This window comes from Mesocricetus auratus, unplaced genomic scaffold (assembly GCF_017639785.1).
Source record: "Mesocricetus auratus isolate SY011 unplaced genomic scaffold, BCM_Maur_2.0 Super-Scaffold_100007, whole genome shotgun sequence".
NCBI lineage: Eukaryota > Metazoa > Chordata > Mammalia > Rodentia > Cricetidae > Mesocricetus > Mesocricetus auratus.
Window position 1 is genome coordinate 80,417,134 of NW_024429191.1, and position 18,347 is coordinate 80,435,480.

The 18,347-nt window shown below is 49.6% G+C and overlaps 2 protein-coding genes across 3 annotated transcripts; one reads left to right on the top strand and one right to left on the bottom strand.

The window, feature by feature from the left end:
* The first annotated feature begins 7,364 nt into the window (after positions 1–7,364).
* Tmem101 (transmembrane protein 101) lies at positions 7,365–10,938 on the top strand. Of its 2 annotated transcripts, none has more exons than XM_005070085.4 (4): positions 7,365–7,566; positions 7,853–8,033; positions 9,030–9,176; positions 9,920–10,938. In XM_005070085.4, the coding sequence occupies exons 1-4, from the start codon at positions 7,430–7,432 to the stop codon at positions 10,226–10,228; spliced, it is 774 nt and encodes a 257-aa protein (XP_005070142.1). In that variant the 5' UTR covers positions 7,365–7,429; the 3' UTR covers positions 10,229–10,938. The 2 variants fall into 2 exon arrangements, with proteins under 2 accessions (XP_005070142.1, XP_012968605.1); XM_013113151.3 differs by lacking the exon at positions 7,365–7,566 and adding an exon at positions 7,611–7,630.
* A 2,262-nt stretch (positions 10,939–13,200) lies between these two features.
* Nags (N-acetylglutamate synthase) lies at positions 13,201–17,101 on the bottom strand. Its single transcript, XM_005070084.4, has 7 exons — positions 16,534–17,101; positions 15,767–16,041; positions 15,472–15,685; positions 15,010–15,190; positions 14,570–14,741; positions 14,292–14,474; positions 13,201–13,727 (listed from the first exon to the last, which is right to left on the bottom strand). Exons 1-7 carry the CDS (start codon positions 16,936–16,938, stop codon positions 13,574–13,576), a joined length of 1,584 nt encoding a protein of 527 aa, XP_005070141.1. The 5' UTR covers positions 16,939–17,101; the 3' UTR covers positions 13,201–13,573.
* Positions 17,102–18,347: the final 1,246 nt, after the last annotated feature.

Sequence of the window (18,347 nt, forward strand, 5' to 3'; positions counted from 1 at the left end):
AATTTCTTCCCTTTGAAGTCCCTGTGAAAAGAATTTGATTATTAGCCGAAAAATAACTTCCTCTCCCCCCAAGAACGAATTCCATCTAGGCCAGTAACTTGTCCACGGTGCGCCAGCTGCCTGTGATGGCAGAGCTGGAGAAGACCCCAAGCCTTGGTTAGTTTCATAGGCCCCTAATGTACTATGATATGAAGTTCCAAGCTGACACCCTGTTTACTATTTGCTGGTTTGGGAATGCGTACAGAGGAGATAGAAGACTAGTTGCCCTGTAGGTTGAGAAGACATTGAACTATCTGAGAATATGGTGCAGAGGGCTACAACCTTGAAGTGTGTGCAGGCAACTTCACTGGGTCTCCTTGGTTTTGGGGTCCCATGTGGATCTCGATATCAGCATCTGGTCATCTCCCATTATACACTATACACGTACATGTTGGTGTCATTGCTGTTTAGTGGCCACCAGTACATTGATACTGAATCGATGCTGTTTGAATCTGGGCATCTCTCTTTTTTTTTTTTTTTTTTTTGGTTTTTACGAGACAGGGTTTCTCTGTATTGTTTTGGAGGCTATCGGTCCAGCCCGTCTCATTTTAAAGTTTGGGAATTTTCTCCAACATTGACTAGTACTTCAATGGCACTACCCTAGGAACCAATGATCCTTGACATTTTAAGATTTGCGTGTGAGGGTGTGTGTCTTTGTTTGCCCAGTGAAGCCTGAAGATGGTGGCAGTTCCCCCGGAGTTGGAGGGGAGTTATAAGCATTTATGGGCCACTCTGTCGGTGTGGGTGCTGAGAACCAACTTGGATCCTCTGAAAGAGAAGGGAGCAAGTTCTCTTAACCACTCAGCCATCTTTCCATCCCTTGTTGACACTTAAAATTTTGAGTTTTCATTTTGTGTGTATGTGTGTGCTGGCAAATGTGGGATTAGGAGGCAGTCAGAAAGATTTGGTTCTCTTTCTGTAATGTCATTGGGCCGCCTGGGAATGGTCACCTTTGTGTTCTGAGCCATATTGCTGCAGCTCCATAATATTTTAACCTGTAACATTTAAAATTTTTTTAAATGTATATTTGTGGTTGTGGGTGTGAAGCTGCCATTGTGCAGATGTGGAGGTCAGGGAACGAGTTGTGTCCCAAGAACCAAGTCCAGGTTGTTAGGCTCGGTTGCAAGAACTTTTACTTGCTGAGCTGTCTGACCAGTCATCTCCCTATCGCTGTTGAAGCTAAGAATGTATGTTTCAAAATCTGTTCTTGGGGCTGGCAAAATGGCTCAGTAGATAAGACATTTGTTGCATGTACGTCTGGCATCCTGAATTTGAGCCCTGGAACCAATGTAAAGGTAGAATGAGAACCAACTCCTTGAAGCTGTCCTCTGACTCACATGTGATAGACATGCAGGCCCATGCACACAATGTTTTCCCTACCACATACTGGCATTTCATTTGCACAGAACTAGTCCATTGTCTTCCTTGGTAAGGAAGAAATGGCAGAGCGGATATTGGGGTGTCTCGCTCCTATAATCCCAGCACTAGAAGAAGGTGAATCTCTTGAGTTTGAGACCAGCCTGGTCTCCAGTGAATTCCAGGACGGCTGGAGCTACAAAGAGAAGCCATGTCTTCCAGAACAACAACAAAAAATAGAACAAAAGTTGAAAACAACCCAGAGTGCTGCCTGAACATCAGAATTTCATGTAATGATCCATAATTGCATGAAGGAATACAGTGGACTGCTGAGTGTGTTGTGAACTAAACTCACTCTTAACAAATATCTTACATGATGTCTTATAGAGGAACATTAAAAAGGCAAGTGTTGCTGGGCGTTAGTGGTACATGCCTTTAATCCCAGCACTCGGGAGGCAGAGGCAGGCGGATCTCTGAGTTTGAGGTCAGCCTGGTCTACAGAGTGAGTTCCAGGGCAGCCTCCAAAACAATACAGAGGGGAAGGGGAAGACAATTGTTTTTTCACCTGTCTCGAAATACCAAAACCTGTATCCTTTGCCTTGCAAATCCATTTTTCTAGAGTTAAAGGCACCTTCCTGCTTCTTTTTTTTTTTTTCTTTTGTTTTTTGAGACAGGGTTTCTCTGTATTGTTTTGGAGGCTGTCCTGGAACTAGCTCTGTAGACCAGGCTGGCCTCAAACTCACAGAGATCCGCCTGCCTCTGCCTCCCGAGTGCTGGGATTAAAGGCGTGCGCCACCAACGCCCAGCTACCTTCCTGCTTCTTGACTCCTGAAGATGCCTCCTATTTCACTGTTGAACTTGCCAATGTCTCTCCTTCTCTAGCCACAGAGCCTATTACTGAGTCAGTCAGTGGTGTGCTGCTATTTGTTGGCACCTTACAGGTGATATTTCTGACAAGTTTGGAGCTAGTTGTTTATCTTGTGATACTGTGCTTAAGAGGCAGCTATGAAGACATCTTTGGTAGTTGAAATGGAGAGTGATCCATATATACATAAACATTCCATATGTGTATTTGAGTATATCTTATACACACACAAAGCAGGGTCTCTTCATGTAGCCCTGCCTGGTCTTAGACTCACAGACACTCTCCCATCTTCTCCACCCCTGCTTCCCTAGTGCTGGAATTGCAGGAGTGCCACCACATCAGACAATCACTACCGACCGAGCTACATCTCCAGTCCTTGCTTTATGAAAGGGTCACACTCTATCCTAGACTGACTTTAAACTCATGAGATTCTCCTGCCTCAGGCTCCCAAGTGCTGGGATTATAGGCATGAGTCACCATGCCAAGCTTAAAATGAGTCTTGCTTAAAATGGTTGAGGATGCAGAATGGGTAATACTGAGTCGGAAAATGGGGAGAGGTCCTTGGAAGATTGTTTTTCTTCCCTAGCATTACCACACTTCTCCAGCAGGAATTGAAATGTGAGGGTCTCAGCATCATCTATTCCCAAATGCCATCTTCAGATGAATCTCTCAATGGACAAGAATGGGCCAGGTGCAGCTGTTCCTGACCATAGAATAATGGTGGAAGTAGCCTTTCTGTGCAGTTTGACAGCAGTCTGCAATTGCCAAAGCCTCTGCAGTCTGGTGGACTATGGGAGCCTCCACCTGCTCCGTCTCCCTTCCAGGCTTATTGTGAATCTGGTTCCTGGAGCTGAGCCACAATAACTTCTGCCACCTGCCACTTGGCATCTCCACTACCCCTGGGAACTGTGGGTGCTGCTGCACTTTCACAGTATCCTGTGGAATGTAGCTAATGAAGTTCTGGAGTGACCTTCCTGGAGCTGCTGGACCTCTCCACAACCGACTGACCCACCTTCCTTCAGACTCCAGCTGCTCTGGTCTCTGCACTGGGCATTTTTCACAACATGCTCACCACCCTGGACCTTTGCACCCAGGAGCACTGGGGAAGTCTGAAGCAACTTGGCCTGTGCCACAACCAACTGCCTGAATTGGGCAGTGCAGGTTCAGGCCTCTTCCACCCATACTGATTCATGGAACTCATTGCAGTAGGAACTACCCTGGCCATCACTTCAGGCCTGAAAGCCCTCTCTCTGGCTGGGAGCAATAACAGCACACTGGAAGCCAAGGCCTTTGTGGCCTTGTGGGCAATAGTTTTGTCTCTTGTGGTTAGCTCGTTACAACACCTTGAATATAATGTGGCAGATACGTGTATTCTACTAGCCAGCTTCCCTATATTATCATCTTCAGCGGGCCTTTGGGAAACAGAGTCACTTGAGGTGCTTGCACCTGGCTGGCCCAGGCAGCTTAGCATGCACTGGACCTGTATGCCTCTTGAGGGCATGCGGAGCAATGTGAAGGCATGGCTTTGTCTGGCTAAAACAGCCACTCTGTTGGGCATCATACTGTCCTCTGTGACTATGACTGTCGTCACTGCCAAATATAAGTTTTCTCGGGTACTTAGTGGAACCAGGGAAGAGTTGAGGAGCCTCTGGTAAGACGAGTGAGGCTGTGAGATGTGAGAGGGGAAAAAAGTTCCTCAGATGTCTGTGAGGCTCAACTGTCTGTCTGGATGGGACTAGGAGGAGGTGGGCTGATGCTGAGCCCTTTTCTCAGAGACAGGCTGTTCCCTGACCTAGCACTATGCTAACACCTGCTCCAACCCTAGAGACTAGACATTAGTCTATAGAGGAGGAAGGCAGAGTGGAATGTGTATCAAAGAAAGCTTCCTGAATACTAGTCTTCCCCCTCACACTTGTTGATAGCTTCTGCTGAAGGGGACTGTCTTAGAGTTTTATTGCTGTGAAGAGACACCATGATCACAGCAACTTTATTTACTTATTTATCTATTTAATATGTACTTAGTGTTCTGTCTGCATGCATTCCTGCAGGCCAGAAGAGGTCATCAGATCTCATTACAGGTAGTAGTGAGCCATGTGGTTGCTGGGAATTGAACTTAGAACTTCCTAAAGATCAGCCAATGATCTTAACCTCTGAGCCATCTCTCTAGCCCTGACTATGGCAACTTTTATAAAGGAAAGCATTTAGTTGGGACTGGCTTACAGTTCAGAGGTTTAGTCCATTATTGTCATGGTGGTATGCAGGAGACACGGTGCTGGAGAAGGAGCTGAGAGTTCTACATCTGAATCCACAGGCAGCTGAAATTAAAGTGACACCAGGACTTGTTTGAGCATCTGAGACCTTAAAGCCCACCCCTACAGCGACACACTTCCTCCAACAAGGCCACACCTCCTAATAGTGCCATTCCCAATGAACCAAGCATTCAAACAGTATGGTGGCCATTCCCATTCAGATCACACAGGGAGTCTGTTGAAGTTGATTGCTAGGGTTATCACTGCCTGTGGAGATAGGACCAGTGGGCAAGAACTATTCTATGTATGTAAATATCCCACTTCTGCCAGGCTTGGTCAAGTGAATGCCTTTAACCTCAGCATTTGGGACGGAGAGATAGGTGTATTTCTATGAGTTTAAGGTCAGCTTGGTCTACATAGTAAATTCCAGGCAAGCCAAGGTTACATAGTGAGACTCTGTCTCAAAAAAAAAATCCATCTGGGCAGTGGTGGTATACACCTTTAATTCCAGTTCTTTGGGTAACAGAGGAGGTGAATCTCTGAGTTTGAGGCCAGCCTGATCTACAGAGCTAATTATAGGACAGGGCTACACAGAGAACCCCTATCTTGAAAAACTAAAAACTAAAAAAAAGGACTGGACAGATGGCTCAGAGGTTAAGATCACTGGCTACTCTCCCAGAGGTCCTGAGTTCAATTCCCAGCAACACCTGGTGGCTCAAATCTATAATAGGATCTGGTGCCCTCTTTTGGGCCTGCAGGCATACATTCAGACAGAGCACTGTATACACAATAATAAATAAATAAACATATATTGAATCATACATGCATACACATCCTTATATTCTTTCTGATTTATCTAGTATTTGCATAATAAAAAGAAATGTAGCCAGGTGGTGGTGGTGCACACCTTTCATCTCAGTACTCAGAGGCAGAGGCAGGTGGATTTCTCTGAGTTCAAGGCCAGTCTGGTCTATAAAGTGACCTCCAGGACAGCTAGGGCTGTTACATGGAGAAACTCTGTCTCAAAAAGCCAACAAATAAGTAAGAGAAGAAACACAAGATGGCCATGGTGACTTTAATTCTAGCACCCAGGAGACAGAGGATTGCAGAGCTGGAAGCCACTCTTGTCTACACGACAAGTTACAGGCCAGACAGGCTACATAGTAAAATCCTGTCTTAAAAGACAAAAGAAGAAAAAAAAGTGAAAAGGCTTTATTGTCCACCTTTCACTCACCAGGTAATCGGAAGATTTTTATCCTCGTGGTTAGAAATGCTGTTTGGACATGAATTCCTTCCAGGGAATTGAAATCAGATCTAAAATAAATGACCCATTGGCACTGGAGTGCTTACAGGGTTTTAACTTCAATATTAAATGGTGAATTAATCTGTTAAAGGGTGTGTGGTATGTGTGCCTCAAAATACAGATGGGGGAAGTTTTGTGGTGGTAACTACATACTGCCCAGAACTTTTGCTTCTTTCATTGATATTTTCTGCAAGACATAGTGACAACACTGTGTGTTCGTTTATCTGTTTGTGTAGTGCATATTTCCTGAATGTATGTTTGCCTCTGAGACTATAAATAGAAACTACATGCTTTTAGTTGTTGTAGTCCTGAAGTTCATAATCGTGTGTGTGTGTGTGTGTGTGTGTGTGTGTGTTTATTGTTAAGAGTTGCAAATGCATAATTGCCTCTGCTAACGTGATTAAATGGGAAAGTAACTGCCAGGCATGGTGAAGCATGTTCACAATCTCTGTACCTTTGAGGTGCAGGCAGGAGGATAACAAATTGGAGAATATCCTGATCTATATAGGAAATCATGTGAACAATAAAATCAGCCTCAACCCCCACCCAAAAGATGTTTAGTGAATCTGTAATAATAGGGGAGGTGGAGGTCACTTGAAGGATGCTGAAGTTAAGCTGATGGTTGTTTGGGGGTAGAGTGGGAATATTGCAGTTGGAAAAAATGGACTGCTTATGATGTCATAAATGTGTAGGCTTCCCTCTAGTCTCAGGAAACAAAGACATCAACACCAAACTGGTGACTTATAGCCAAGAGGACTCCTTACTTTAAAACTTTAGACAAAGCCAAGGAAATCTCCCTGTGGCCTATGTGGATACATTCATTACACCCTTTTATTGGACCCCCTTTTTTTTTTTTTTTTGAGACAGGGTTTCTCTGTGTAGCTTTGGAGCCTATCCTGGCACTCATTCTGTAGACCAGGCTGGTCTCGAACTCACAGAGATCCGCCTGCCTCTGCCTCCCGAGTGCTGGGATTAAAGGCATGCGACACCACCTCCCGGCTAATTGGACCCTTCTTATGTGTTAGTACCACCTTTGTTAAGTTTAAGTCTTCCAGCAATAGTGAGGTAAAAGAATGTTATTATCCCCGTTTCACAGATGAGTCTCAGTTTAGATGATGCAGGAATTGTTGTCAGGTTACAGTTCATGTCTGGTTACATCTAGATTTTTTTTTTTTGGTTTTACGAGACAGGGTTTCTCTATATTGTTTTGGAGGCTGTCGGTCCAGCCCGGCCTCGAACTCACAGAGATCCGCCTGCCTCTGCCTCCCGAGTGCTGGGATTAAAGGTGTGCACCACCACCGCCCGGCTTACATCTAGATTTGTTTGCTTCCATACATCAAGCTGCGATCCAAAATTTTTAGTGTTCCAACCTTGTGTTCCTTGCTAATATCCCGTTTTGAAAGTACAAAGAGGAGCTCTGAGCTCTCTCTCCATAGGCAGAGTTCGGAAAGGCTGAACGCCTTCCTCTAGAACACATTTTTCCACCCGGAACTAGAGAGCGAGAGCTTTGTTTCCCGACGAAGAGAAAAACAGTAAGGGACCGGAAGTTGCTTGTATTATCCTCCGTGCTCGTCTCTCAGACCCGGGTGAGGCCGTACCGGACTGCCCTTTCCCAAGATGTCTTCGAAGATTGGTTCGAGACGCTGGATGCTGCAGCTGATCATGCAGCTGGGTTCGGTGCTGCTCACGCGCTGCCCCTTTTGGGGTTGTTTCAGCCAGCTCATGTTGTACGCTGAAAGGGCCGAGGCGCGCCGGTGAGCGCGCCCACGAAGCCGTCGAATGCGGTGGGGGGCGGTACGGCCTGTCCCAGGAACTGGGGTGCGGTGATGCTGGGGGAAGTTGGGGCCCAGAAGTTGGGACATTTGGACTGGGTGGAATTGGTACTCAGACAGGTTGGGGAATGTTCTGGTCCCATTATACGACCAGAGCTGATGCGGTGGTCCCAGCAGTGAGAAGGGTCTCCGGTTTCTGGGGAGCAGTGGAGCTTAGACACTTTCACCGTTCATTCTGTCCTCATTGCTCCCCACATTTGATTCACAGGAAGCCCGACATCCCAGTGCCTTACCTGTATTTCGACATGGGAGCAGCTGTGTTGTGTGCTAGCTTCATGTCCTTCGGAGTGAAGCGGCGCTGGTTTGCCTTGGGCTCCGCGCTCCAGTTAGCTATTAGCACCTACGCCGCTTACACCGGAGGCTATGTCCATTACGGGGACTGGCTAAAGGTGAGCACAGAAACTCTAGAAGACATTTCGCTATGGGGAAGGAACTGCAGAGTCCTGGGGCACCTTGGTGGGCATGTGTGGTACTCCCTAATGTGAAGCCTGGGAAGACTGAGGCACTGGGTTTGTAGCAGTTTTGTAGCCGTTATTACAGAGCACAGAAGTGGCAGACCCATAGAGACCACAGAGACCTTCTTCGTAGAGTGTGGAAATGGAGGTCCCGAGGTAAGAAATGGACTTTCTCCAGAATTATGCCACAATGAATTATGGAACCTGTAACCCAGAGTTATAGGCTTCCCAGAATCCTTTAAACCACTTTATTAATCCCACACTCATAAAGCAAGAGACCTTGGAGAGGTAATTAATACTATTAGTGCAGAATTTGTGTTTGCAATGCAGAAGCAGTATTGGTCACAGCGAGCCTGAAGGCAAGTTGGTACGGAGGCGCTGCCTTCAAGGACTGTACTGTTAGTCCAGTAAGGGAGGCGGGTGTGTGGACAGCTATGGGAAAGTAGGTCTATTTTGGTTTTTTGTTTGGTTTTTGGTTTTTCAAGACAGGTTTCTCTGTGTAGCCCTGGCTGTTCAGGAACTAACTCTGTACACCACCCTGGTCTCAAACTCACACCCAGAGATCTGCCTGCCTCTGTCTCCTGAGCTCCGGGATTAAAGGTGTGAGTCAACACTGCTGGCTATTCTTGCTTTGGTTGATATAGAGTCTGTACTACACAGAGACAAGAACCCTGGGGTGTGGACTATGGGTGAAGGAGGTGGCATCTGGGTTGTGCCACTTTCTGTAGGGCCATGGCCAGTTTCCTTATCCCTTCTCAGTTCTCAGTTTCTGCCTTGTAAAGAGAATTTCTCCAAGTCCACCACACTGTAGGTAAGAGGGTTCATCAGATAGAATGGGATGTGTAGAAAGGAGCCGTTCTATGTCTTGACAACTAAGAGAAATGTAATGATTACAGTTCTTGACTGGGGGCCCTTTTTCCCTGGCCTTAGGTCCGCATGTACTCGCGCATAGTTGCCATCATTGGTGGCTTTCTGGTGCTGGCCAGTGGGGCCGGGGAGCTATACCGTCAGAAACCCCGAAGCCGTGCTCTACAGTCCACTGGCCAGGTGTTCCTGGGCATTTACCTCATTTGTGTGGTAAGTTGGGGTTCTATTAATTGGAGGCACCTGTGTGGGAGTGAAATGTGAGCTTAAGCCCGGCAGAATCCTGGCTGTTAGATAGAACAAGGCGTTGCAGGTAATTTCTGGTGACTCCAGAGTTCTCAAGGGTCCTCCAAATAAATGCCTGGCTGAGGGGGCCCTCCTTCCAACATTATTGCCACCAGCTAGATAAGGAATTGAATTGACCGTTCAATCCCAATTCTGAGAATCCAGCAAATAAGATGTGATTTTCTCATTGCTTCAGCCTCCAGAGGGCTGAGAGAGGGGACAAAGGAGAGGTGTGGTGCAACTCAGCCCTGGTTGTAACTCTACCACCTAGAACTGATGGGGGCCACGTAGGATAGTCAGGCCGCCCTTCCTGGTGTTTGGGAAGGTCAGTGTAGTTGAGGACACAGATGGGCTTCGAGCACTTGACCTCATCATAGGAACCAGGAATTATGTCCCATGTGCAGAGCTCTGTGTGGACTTCCGTGGTGTGTATTCAAAGGTGGGAGTCTCCATCTAACTGTGGAGACACACTTCTTTCAGAAGCTCCCAGGGGAGCAGAGACCAGCCTCCTGGGGCCTGATAATCAGAGGGGGAGACAGACAGGCCATACTTTCAAGAGGGTCTGTATCTTGAGAGGGAACTTGGAGGCTCACTTTACAGAGGCTGACTTGTGGGTACCACATCAGGGAGGCCCTCATCTGCTGCAGTCTCAAAAGGTGCTGTGTCTCTAGGCCTACTCGCTGCAGCACAGCAAGGAAGACCGGCTGGCATACCTGAACCATCTTCCAGGAGGGGAGCTGATGGTCCAGATGTTCTTCCTGCTTTACGGGGTCCTGGCCCTGGCCTTCCTGTCAGGTTACTACGTGACCCTGGCTGCCCAAATCCTGGCTGTGTTGTTGCCTCCGGTCATGCTGCTCATTGATGGCAACGTCTCCTATTGGCACAACACTCGACGTGTCGAGTTCTGGAACCAGATGAAGCTAGTTGGCGAGAGTGTGGGCATCTTTGGGGCTGCTGTCATCTTGGCTACTGATGGCTGAGTTCTACAGGGAGAGGCTGATTTGGGCATAGGGGGCCACTGAGGGCCACCGTACCTTCCTCCTTGCTGGCCCAGTTGCTGTTTATTTATGCTTCTTGGTTTGTTTGTTTACTTTTTTTTTTTTTAATAGTTAAGGTTTCTTCCCCAAATTTGTGGCCCAGATCTTGGGAAGATGGAAGCCCTCGTGCTAACGCCTGGTAGGGTTGTTGTTTTCTTTTTACCTGTTCTAGGGGAGGGCTGAGGCCAGCTGCCTCTTCCCCATATGTCCAGGGAGGAAGGAGTCCCTGAGAAAGGAGTAAGGCAGAGGTGGGGTGCAGGTATTAGGAGTGGGGACAGAGGAAGATCTGGGAATAAGCAAATGTGAAAACTCCTTTTGGAACCTGGCAGATGCAGCTAAACTGTGCTTTTCAGACGAGGTGTGTGTATGTGTACATGTAGAGGGAGCCCTGCCAGGGGGGCAGAGTGGCCGGTGCTACAGAAGTTACAGGGCTCTTGGGGGGATCTGCTGGGGCAGGAACAATCCCAACTCTCTGGCCCCCACTGTAGAGTTGAGAGCTGGCCCTGGTGTGCTCTGGGATGTGCAGGGTGGAGCAGACCCGCCAGGCTACCTGCTGCTGCATCTGTTCTTAGCCCCTTGGTTGGCTGGATAGGTGGAGCACCCTCCTAAACACCAGACCACACAGTTCTCCAAAAATAAACATTTTACACAGACATTTTGTCTTTGCTTCTGTCTTCCCCATGGGGCACTTTGCCATTGGCTGGGATTGATTTGGAGTTTCTTGAAAGATACCTCGGGTTAAGCACCATTCTGGTCTCCTTATGACTCCCATGCCCGGTTCTGAGAGTTCCCATAGTTCTTCATCTATCTTTTTATAAAAAACCGCTTGCTGGGGGTTGTACACTCTTTTAATCCCAGCACTTGGGAGGCAGATCTCTTGAGTTTGAGGCCAGCCTGGTCCTGAGTAAGTTCCAGGACAGCCAAGGGATATAGAGAGAGACTCTTGTCTTTTGTTGTTGTTTGAAACAGGGTTTCTCCGTGTAGCCCTGGCTGTTCTGGAATTCACTCTGTAGAACAGACTGGCCTTAGACTCAGGGATCCACCCATCTTTGCTTCCCAAGTGCCAGGATTATGGTGAGTGCCACCACATCCAGCATTCATTTTGTTTTTGAGACATCACTTCACTAAGTAACCTAGCCTGGTCTCAAGCTCCTGACCCTCCTGTCTCCACTTTCTGAATGCTGAGGTTACAGGCAGGTCTCCGTGTCCAGCTCAGTTTAGGTTTTTGATTTCCCCTCCAGCCCTTTTATAGCCTGTCTTTCCCTCTTTGTCTTTGGGGCAGCTTTTTTAGAAGACTTTGGCTAGGGCAGCTGAAAAGAACTAATGTCATATTACACATGAGGAAATAGGAGATTCAGAGAAAGTAAGCAGCTTGCCTCAAATCACAGAACAAATCCAGCTGGAGCTAGATGGCTGGTCAGGTCTGTGGAATGTCCAAACCCAGATGTATCCTTGGTATATATAATCCCTAAGGGAAGGCAGGCTAGCTGCTCTTGGGCCTTGGGCCTGTCATAGTTCCTGGTGTACCATGGTGGTCTTATAAAGACACCTAGTGTATCAAAAAGTGTTGAACAAGGGCTGGAGATGTAGCTCAGCTGGTAGCCCTGGGTTCAATTCCCATCCAGTGGGAGTAAATCTGGTATGGAGGCACATCCCTATGGTCTCAGCACTTCAGAAAGTGAAGGCAGGAAGATGAGTTCAAGGTCATCAGCTACATAGTGAATTTCAAGCCAGCGTGGGCTGCACTGCCACAAGAAATGGTGTGTGTGTGTGTGTGTGTGTGTGTAGGGGTGGGCTGGAGAGATGACAGTTGTTATGAGCACTTGCTGTTCAGTCATGAGGACTAGGGTTCAGATCCCAGCACTCAACGTCAGATGACTCATAAATGCCTGTAATCCCAGCTCCAAGAGATCTACTACTTTGCCCTTCATAGGTGCATGCATAAACACACAGAGACATAAAAAATATTTTCTAATGTGCATGGGTATTTTGCCTGTATGTCCATCTTTGCACTATGTTTATGCCTGGTGACCATGAAGGCCAGGAAAGGGCATCAGTCTATGGGGCTGGAGTTACAGACAATTGTGAGCCACCACATTGGTGCTGAGAATAAAATCTGGGTCCTACCGAAGAGTGGCCAGTGCTCTTAACCACTGGGCCATTTCTCCAGCTCCCATAATAAAAATAAATCTCAAGAAAATGTTTAGTACTCCGTGACAGAGCACTGGCTGCCCCTTCAGAGAGACTCAGTTTGGTTTCCAGTATCCATGTCAGGTGGCTCACAACCATCTGTAACTTCAGTTGTGGGGGAACTTATGTCCTATGTCCTCTTTGCCTCTGTGGGTGCCTGCATGAAACGCACACTCACTCACACACAGAGATCATTTGAAAATAAAACTTCAAAAACCATTGATTGAAAAACCTGTGGGCTCTGGCTTCTTACCCAGCCAAGGTGTACTGGTTTTATAAAGATGACAGATGATCTAAGTCTGGGCTTTTAAGCCAAAGCCATCCTGTGAGTTTTCTAGGTTCTTAAAGGTAAATATGCTGTTGCTGTTAGCAACTATCTGGTCCCTGGAGAATGTTTCCTGACCTAAGAGGGGAAGAACACCTCTAAGGGTTGCTGATCTCTAAGTGGGGAGACAGTGGGAGTGTTTTCCCTCAGTACCTTCCAGCTCCGTCCAGGTATATTTTGGCCCATGGCCTCCAAATACTTGTTCCCAGAGGGCCACTATCTTTTAAAAAGAAATCTTAAAACATCCACTGGGGCTATAGCTTAGTAGTAGAGCACTTGCCTAGAATGTCTCGGGTCCTAGGTGACATCCCCACTATCGAAAAAAGATCTCCCTATACCCTGAAACCACTCCTGTAGTTTAAGATGTCTTGGTTTGGTTTTTGAGACAGGTGTGACTGACTTGGACAAGCTTTTGCATTTTAATCAAGGCCTCCCGGAGAATTGCAAGACACAAAGGTAGAGCAGGCAGACTTAGATGCTGTGTAAAATGAAGGAGCCTCAAGACAACACAGGCCACGGAAATTGGCCTGCCCTTACGGTTGGTTACCTTAAGTAGAGCCCTGGAAGGCAATCCCAGCCCCATTCCTGACGCTGAACATCACAGGCCATCTGATTGTGGCTTTGGAGCAGGGTCTTTGTCTGGCTTCACTCTTTCTGTGTTTGTCCTGCTCTGGTGCAGCTCCCTCCCCTCCGCTGCCTGGGGTCATCCCCAGCAGACATGGCTTTTGGTCCATCCTGGCTATCCCAGGATTTACAGGGCCTATGATGATGGGTCAGCTGCCTGGGTCAGAAGCTGGCTTGCAGAAAGAGTCCGGCAGCCCCTTGGCATGGTTGACCAGTTCATAGGAATCCCTGATGTCGGCCAGACCAAACCAGAAGAAGATCCACTGCTTGTTGGAGAAGCTGCCGTCGCTATGCTTGAAGTACCTGGGTGTGGAGGCAAAAGGGCCAGCTCTTAGGACAAGGGTTTGCTCACTGCTCACTCTATTTTCAGGGTATCTATCTGCTACATGACACCCCACTAGGACCAGATGGCTGTCATTCTTATCCTAAGAACAGCAGCCAGGGACAGAATCTCAGGAAGCCTATGTAAGGGGGTAGGGGGCGCACGGGATACCCATCCCCACCTCACCCCACTGCCTTGTGTAACAAAGGAGCTGGTACTTTGTTACTTTCTAGTGGCCACAGAGCTGAGCAGTGGGGGCTGAGGGTGTGGTTGCTGAATGAAAGAGGAAGTTCCTCAGAGCCTCGAGTCAGGAGCTTGGCAGCTGAGCCTGAGGAGAGCTGGAAGGGTCAGGATTGATCTTAGTGAAATGCCACTTGCTTTAAAGAAAGCAGAGATGTGGGATTGAAGAATATCCCTAGATGACCTTGACCTGAGAGACTTCTCCCTGAAGAGGGGAAGCTGGTGAAAGGAGGGAATGAATGCCCGTCTGGTGGAGCCCAGGGCATGGCTGGCTGGGGCTCCTAGAGGAGGAGGACAAGGCCTACCAGGGATTGATGGGGTTGGTGACCCTTGAGCGCCAGAACAACGTTTGCAGGTCCCTCCGAAGGCACTCCCACAGCATCTGGCCGGAACCTTGGCCCTGGCGGCTGGAGCTCACCACGAATTTGTCCAGATATGGGGTGCCCCCTAGTACAGGCTCCACTGTCAGAATGGCTGCCGCGTTGTACCTGGCGCAGCAGGAGAGAGGCAGGATGGGACTTCTTGGCCTGAAACTGCCCTGCTCAGGACCTTGGGCCCTGCCCTCTGGGGCCCAGAGGCTCACCCCTCAGAGACATAGATGGAGTGCAGACGAGGGCGCAGCGACTCCAGATAGTCGTCCCGGAGTTTCCTGCCAAAGCTGGTGTTGACTAGGTCCACTAGGCGGCCCTGGTCAAGGCTGTCCAGGCTGCTCACCCGCAGCATGCGCTCAGCATTCTTAAACAGGGTGCCACAGCCTGGGGAAATTGAACGGTTGGGCCAGAGTCAGGTCTACAGTTTGATTTGCTCTCCACCCGTCCACCCACGTCTAGATTTCTTCCTCTAGTCCCCACCGTCTGGGTTCTCTCACCACCCCCCCCCCGCCCCCTCAGGCTTCCACAGCATCAGGAAGCCATTGGTGCAGCTGCTCCCTGCAGCTTCCAGCCTGGCTCGGAAAGCAGCCACTCCTGTTGACTGGCACCCAGGCCTGGGACCCAGCCCCGCCCACCTTCTTGCAGCCCTCACCCTTGTTACTGAAGAGCTCAGTGAGCAGTGTGCTGGCAGCAGTGATGACAGCAGAGGAGTAGTATGGCAGGCGGCTGAGCACATCCACGACAAGCCGAATCTGCTGCCGTTCTTTGATGCTCAGCCACTCCGCGTTGGTAACAAGGTCAAGGTCAGCGGGCAGGTTCACGTTGCTGAGGATCTAAGCTCCCGGGAGAAGATAAAGATGAGTCTCCAGCCTCCAGCAGATACGCGCCCATACCAACCTAGTCCCTAGTCTCTCTTTGACCACGTAACCTTTACTTCCTCCCCAAATCCTCTGCCTGGAAAGGCTCAGATCTGGCCACCAAGGACCAACCCCCCTCTCTGTTAGCCCTTACTATTACTCTATTGTGGCCTGCGGTGGAGTCATTCTGAGGACTCAGGACGGGACTGACTCCGGTCTTGCCCAGTGTCATGAGGTGGCGTGGGAGAGGGGCACACCTTCTGATTGGTGCCTCGCAGGCCTCCTGAATTGTTGAGGAAGATGATTTTGGTGGGCTGCAAGGCTTTGGCCAGAGACGCGGTCACCTCCAGCGAGTCCAGAAGCACTGAACGGCGCACAGCCGTCTCCCCAATGGGGCACAGGATTGGGATGCTGTTGGACTCCAGGCACCACTGCAACAGGTCTGTCTCCACCGAGACGATGCCGCCGTAGCTGTGGGCCAGATGTGGTGCTCAAGAGGGGCCAGCACAGTGGCCCACTCAGAGGATGCCAAGGTGGGCTGGGCTGACTAACCTGGCATGGGGGGCCGGCTCCGCAGCGCTCAGCACTGATCCGCCGCCAAAAAAGGGCACAGCAGTAGCTGCATTATGCCGTAGCTCATCCACCAGCACTTTGCAGCTCTGAGCAAGCTGTGCCTTAGCTTCCCAGAAGGAAAGACAGCCCGAAGGTGCCGTGGGGGCCGGCAGCCCCAGGACCACCAGCGGCTTCATGTCCATGCGTTGCAGGAAGGCCAGGGCGAAAGCCAGGCTGGACACCGCCTGCGGGCACTGGAACACCGCCTCATCCACCTGTACAGGGGCGGGTGTTCAGGGACACCACACTGGTTCTAAGCGGCTTGTACCTACTCGGACCTCGGGACCCTCAGTGATCATACTCTACTCAGGTGCCTTCAGACCCCACTTTCTGCCCTTTGCCCGTTGGGTCTTAGCCACCCCCTTATCTACCTCGGCTCCTCCCAGCGGCCTTGGACTCTGGGACACCTTGGGGGGAGGGGTGATGCGATAACTCTGCCCACTGAACCCCTAACTGCGTCCGCGGTGAGGGGCCTTTCTCAGGCATCTCCGCTGGAGGCTGGAGTGCTGGGCTCCCCATATTCCTAGAAGCGCCAGGCGCAGATTCCCAGATTCCGCAGCCTCACAGCTTCGCCCCAGCCCCAGCGCTAACTCTGCGCCCCTGAACTTGGAGGTTCGCAGCTTGGCATGCCAAAAGAGACTGACCGAGGTGTTATTGAGCAGCCTTCATCTCCTTGCTGTGACACGGCAACACCGGGATCGGCTTACCTCCATGACGGCAAAGGGCTTGTCCACCGAGTGGTAGCTGGTCTGGAATTGCGTAAGCCAATGGCGTGCCTCCCCTGGGCTGGCACCACACTGGTTCAGAAAGGCCTGGATGTCCCGCTGCACCAGCGATCTGCCGGCGGGAGGCACAGGGGATTCGAGGGGAGTTGGAGGCGGTGTCCACGAAGGCTCTTCGACGGCAGGCGACTGGACACGACCTTTCGCGCCCTCGGCGTCCTCTGCGCGAGGCCTGGCAGTACTGAGCCGACGTCCTGGACTGGCGCTCTTCGCCCCGCGCCGCCGCGCGCTACCGCTCAGTCTCCGTGAGCCCCCAGGACCTCCTGGGTTGTGTAGCCTTCTGGCTGCGGCAGCGGATCGCAGGGCTGTGGCCACCCACGCCGTCGCCATGACGATAACCAAACTCACTCGCCCCCCCCACCCACAGGTGGCGGTTGGTCTGGAGCTCACAGCACTGGGGGGGGTTCTTAATTTGCGTCTGAGCTGGGCTGGATCAGACCCGGTGCAGGACGGAATAGGAGGCCCCGAGTGGCTTCTGGGTGCATTTGGGGCGGGCAATTCACAGTTCAGAGGGCGGGGCCTCTAGAATTCTCCGCCCCTGGGTGGGGGAAGAGACTGGCACCATTAGCACGAGGGTTACGAGGGTCAGATTTAGAGTGGTGGAGCTCTTTAATCCGCTGCCAATGCCGGTCCCAGGAAGCGCAAAGGTGTCCCAGGTGTGTCTTTGCATATTTGCAAGGTCGTGTCGGCAAGAAACACAAGTTGGAAGGAGGAGTCTGGGAAAATTGAAACACAGGACTTGATCTCCGTTTGTAGCCTGTGGATGCCAGTACTGTTGTCAAACCGAACGTGGTGGGCATATTTGTAATCTAAGCTCCTTGTAGGATAGGGAAGGAGGATTGCCTAGGCCACATAGCAGGGCCTTGTCTCAAAAGATAAAAACCATCACTCGTGAGGCAGAGGCAGGCCTGTATCCATGAGTTCAAGACCAGCTTGGTCTATATATCAAGTTTCAGGACAGTCAGGGGTCTATATAATATGGAGATATGACCCTGTCTCAAAAGAAAAAAGACAACCTCCCTCAAACCCCCCCTATGAAACAAACAGAACCTGGCATGATGGTCACAAACCTGTAACCCCAACATTCCCGAAGTGGAATCAGGAGGCTCAGAGTTAAGGTCATCTTTGACTTCATAAGCAGTTTAAGGCTAGCCTGGGCTAATGAAACCGTGTTTGTTTGCTTTTGTTTTTGTATTTTGAGACAAGGTTTCTCTGTGAAGCTCTGGTTGTCCTGAAACTTGCTTTGTAGAACAGGCTAGCCTTGAACTCACAGAGATCGGCCTGCCTCTGTCTACCCAATGCTGGGATTAAAGGCGTGTGCTACCAACACCCAGCCTAAACCTTTTCTTTCTTTTTTTTTAAAGATTTATTTATTTATTACATATACAATGCTATGCCTACACGACAGAAGAGGACACCAGATTGAATTGTAGATGGTTGTGAGCCACCATGTGGTTGCTGGGAATTGAACTCAGGACCTCTGGAAGAGCAGGCAGTGCTCTTAACCTCTGAACCATCTCTCCATCCCCCAAACCTTTTCTTAAAATGGAAATCTTGTCTGAGTTCATGATCAGGTAATCCAGGGTTTGTCAACTCCAGCCTCTGGGAGTTACCCTGAGGAATACCATCATAGCTTCAAAGTGCCACTCTGTTAATATTAATGCTTTAAATCTAAAATATATTCATATGAGAATTGTGACTTGAAGGCCATTGTCATTTGCCAGAAACAGGAAAAAAGC

Coding starts and splice junctions, on each gene's coding strand:
- Tmem101 (XM_005070085.4), top strand. CDS start 7,430: ATGTCTTCGAAGATTGGTTCGAGACGCTGGATGCTGCAGCTGATCATG. Junction 7,567..7,852: donor GAAAGGGCCGAGGCGCGCCG/GTGAGCGCGCCC, acceptor TTTGATTCACAG/GAAGCCCGACATCCCAGTGC. Junction 9,177..9,919: donor GCATTTACCTCATTTGTGTG/GTAAGTTGGGGT, acceptor CTGTGTCTCTAG/GCCTACTCGCTGCAGCACAG.
- Nags (XM_005070084.4), bottom strand. CDS start 16,938: ATGGCGACGGCGTGGGTGGCCACAGCCCTGCGATCCGCTGCCGCAGCC. Junction 14,742..15,009: donor TGAGCTCTTCAGTAACAAGG/GTGAGGGCTGCA, acceptor CAATTTCCCCAG/GCTGTGGCACCCTGTTTAAG. Junction 13,728..14,291: donor ACCAACCCCATCAATCCCTG/GTAGGCCTTGTC, acceptor CTCCACACCCAG/GTACTTCAAGCATAGCGACG.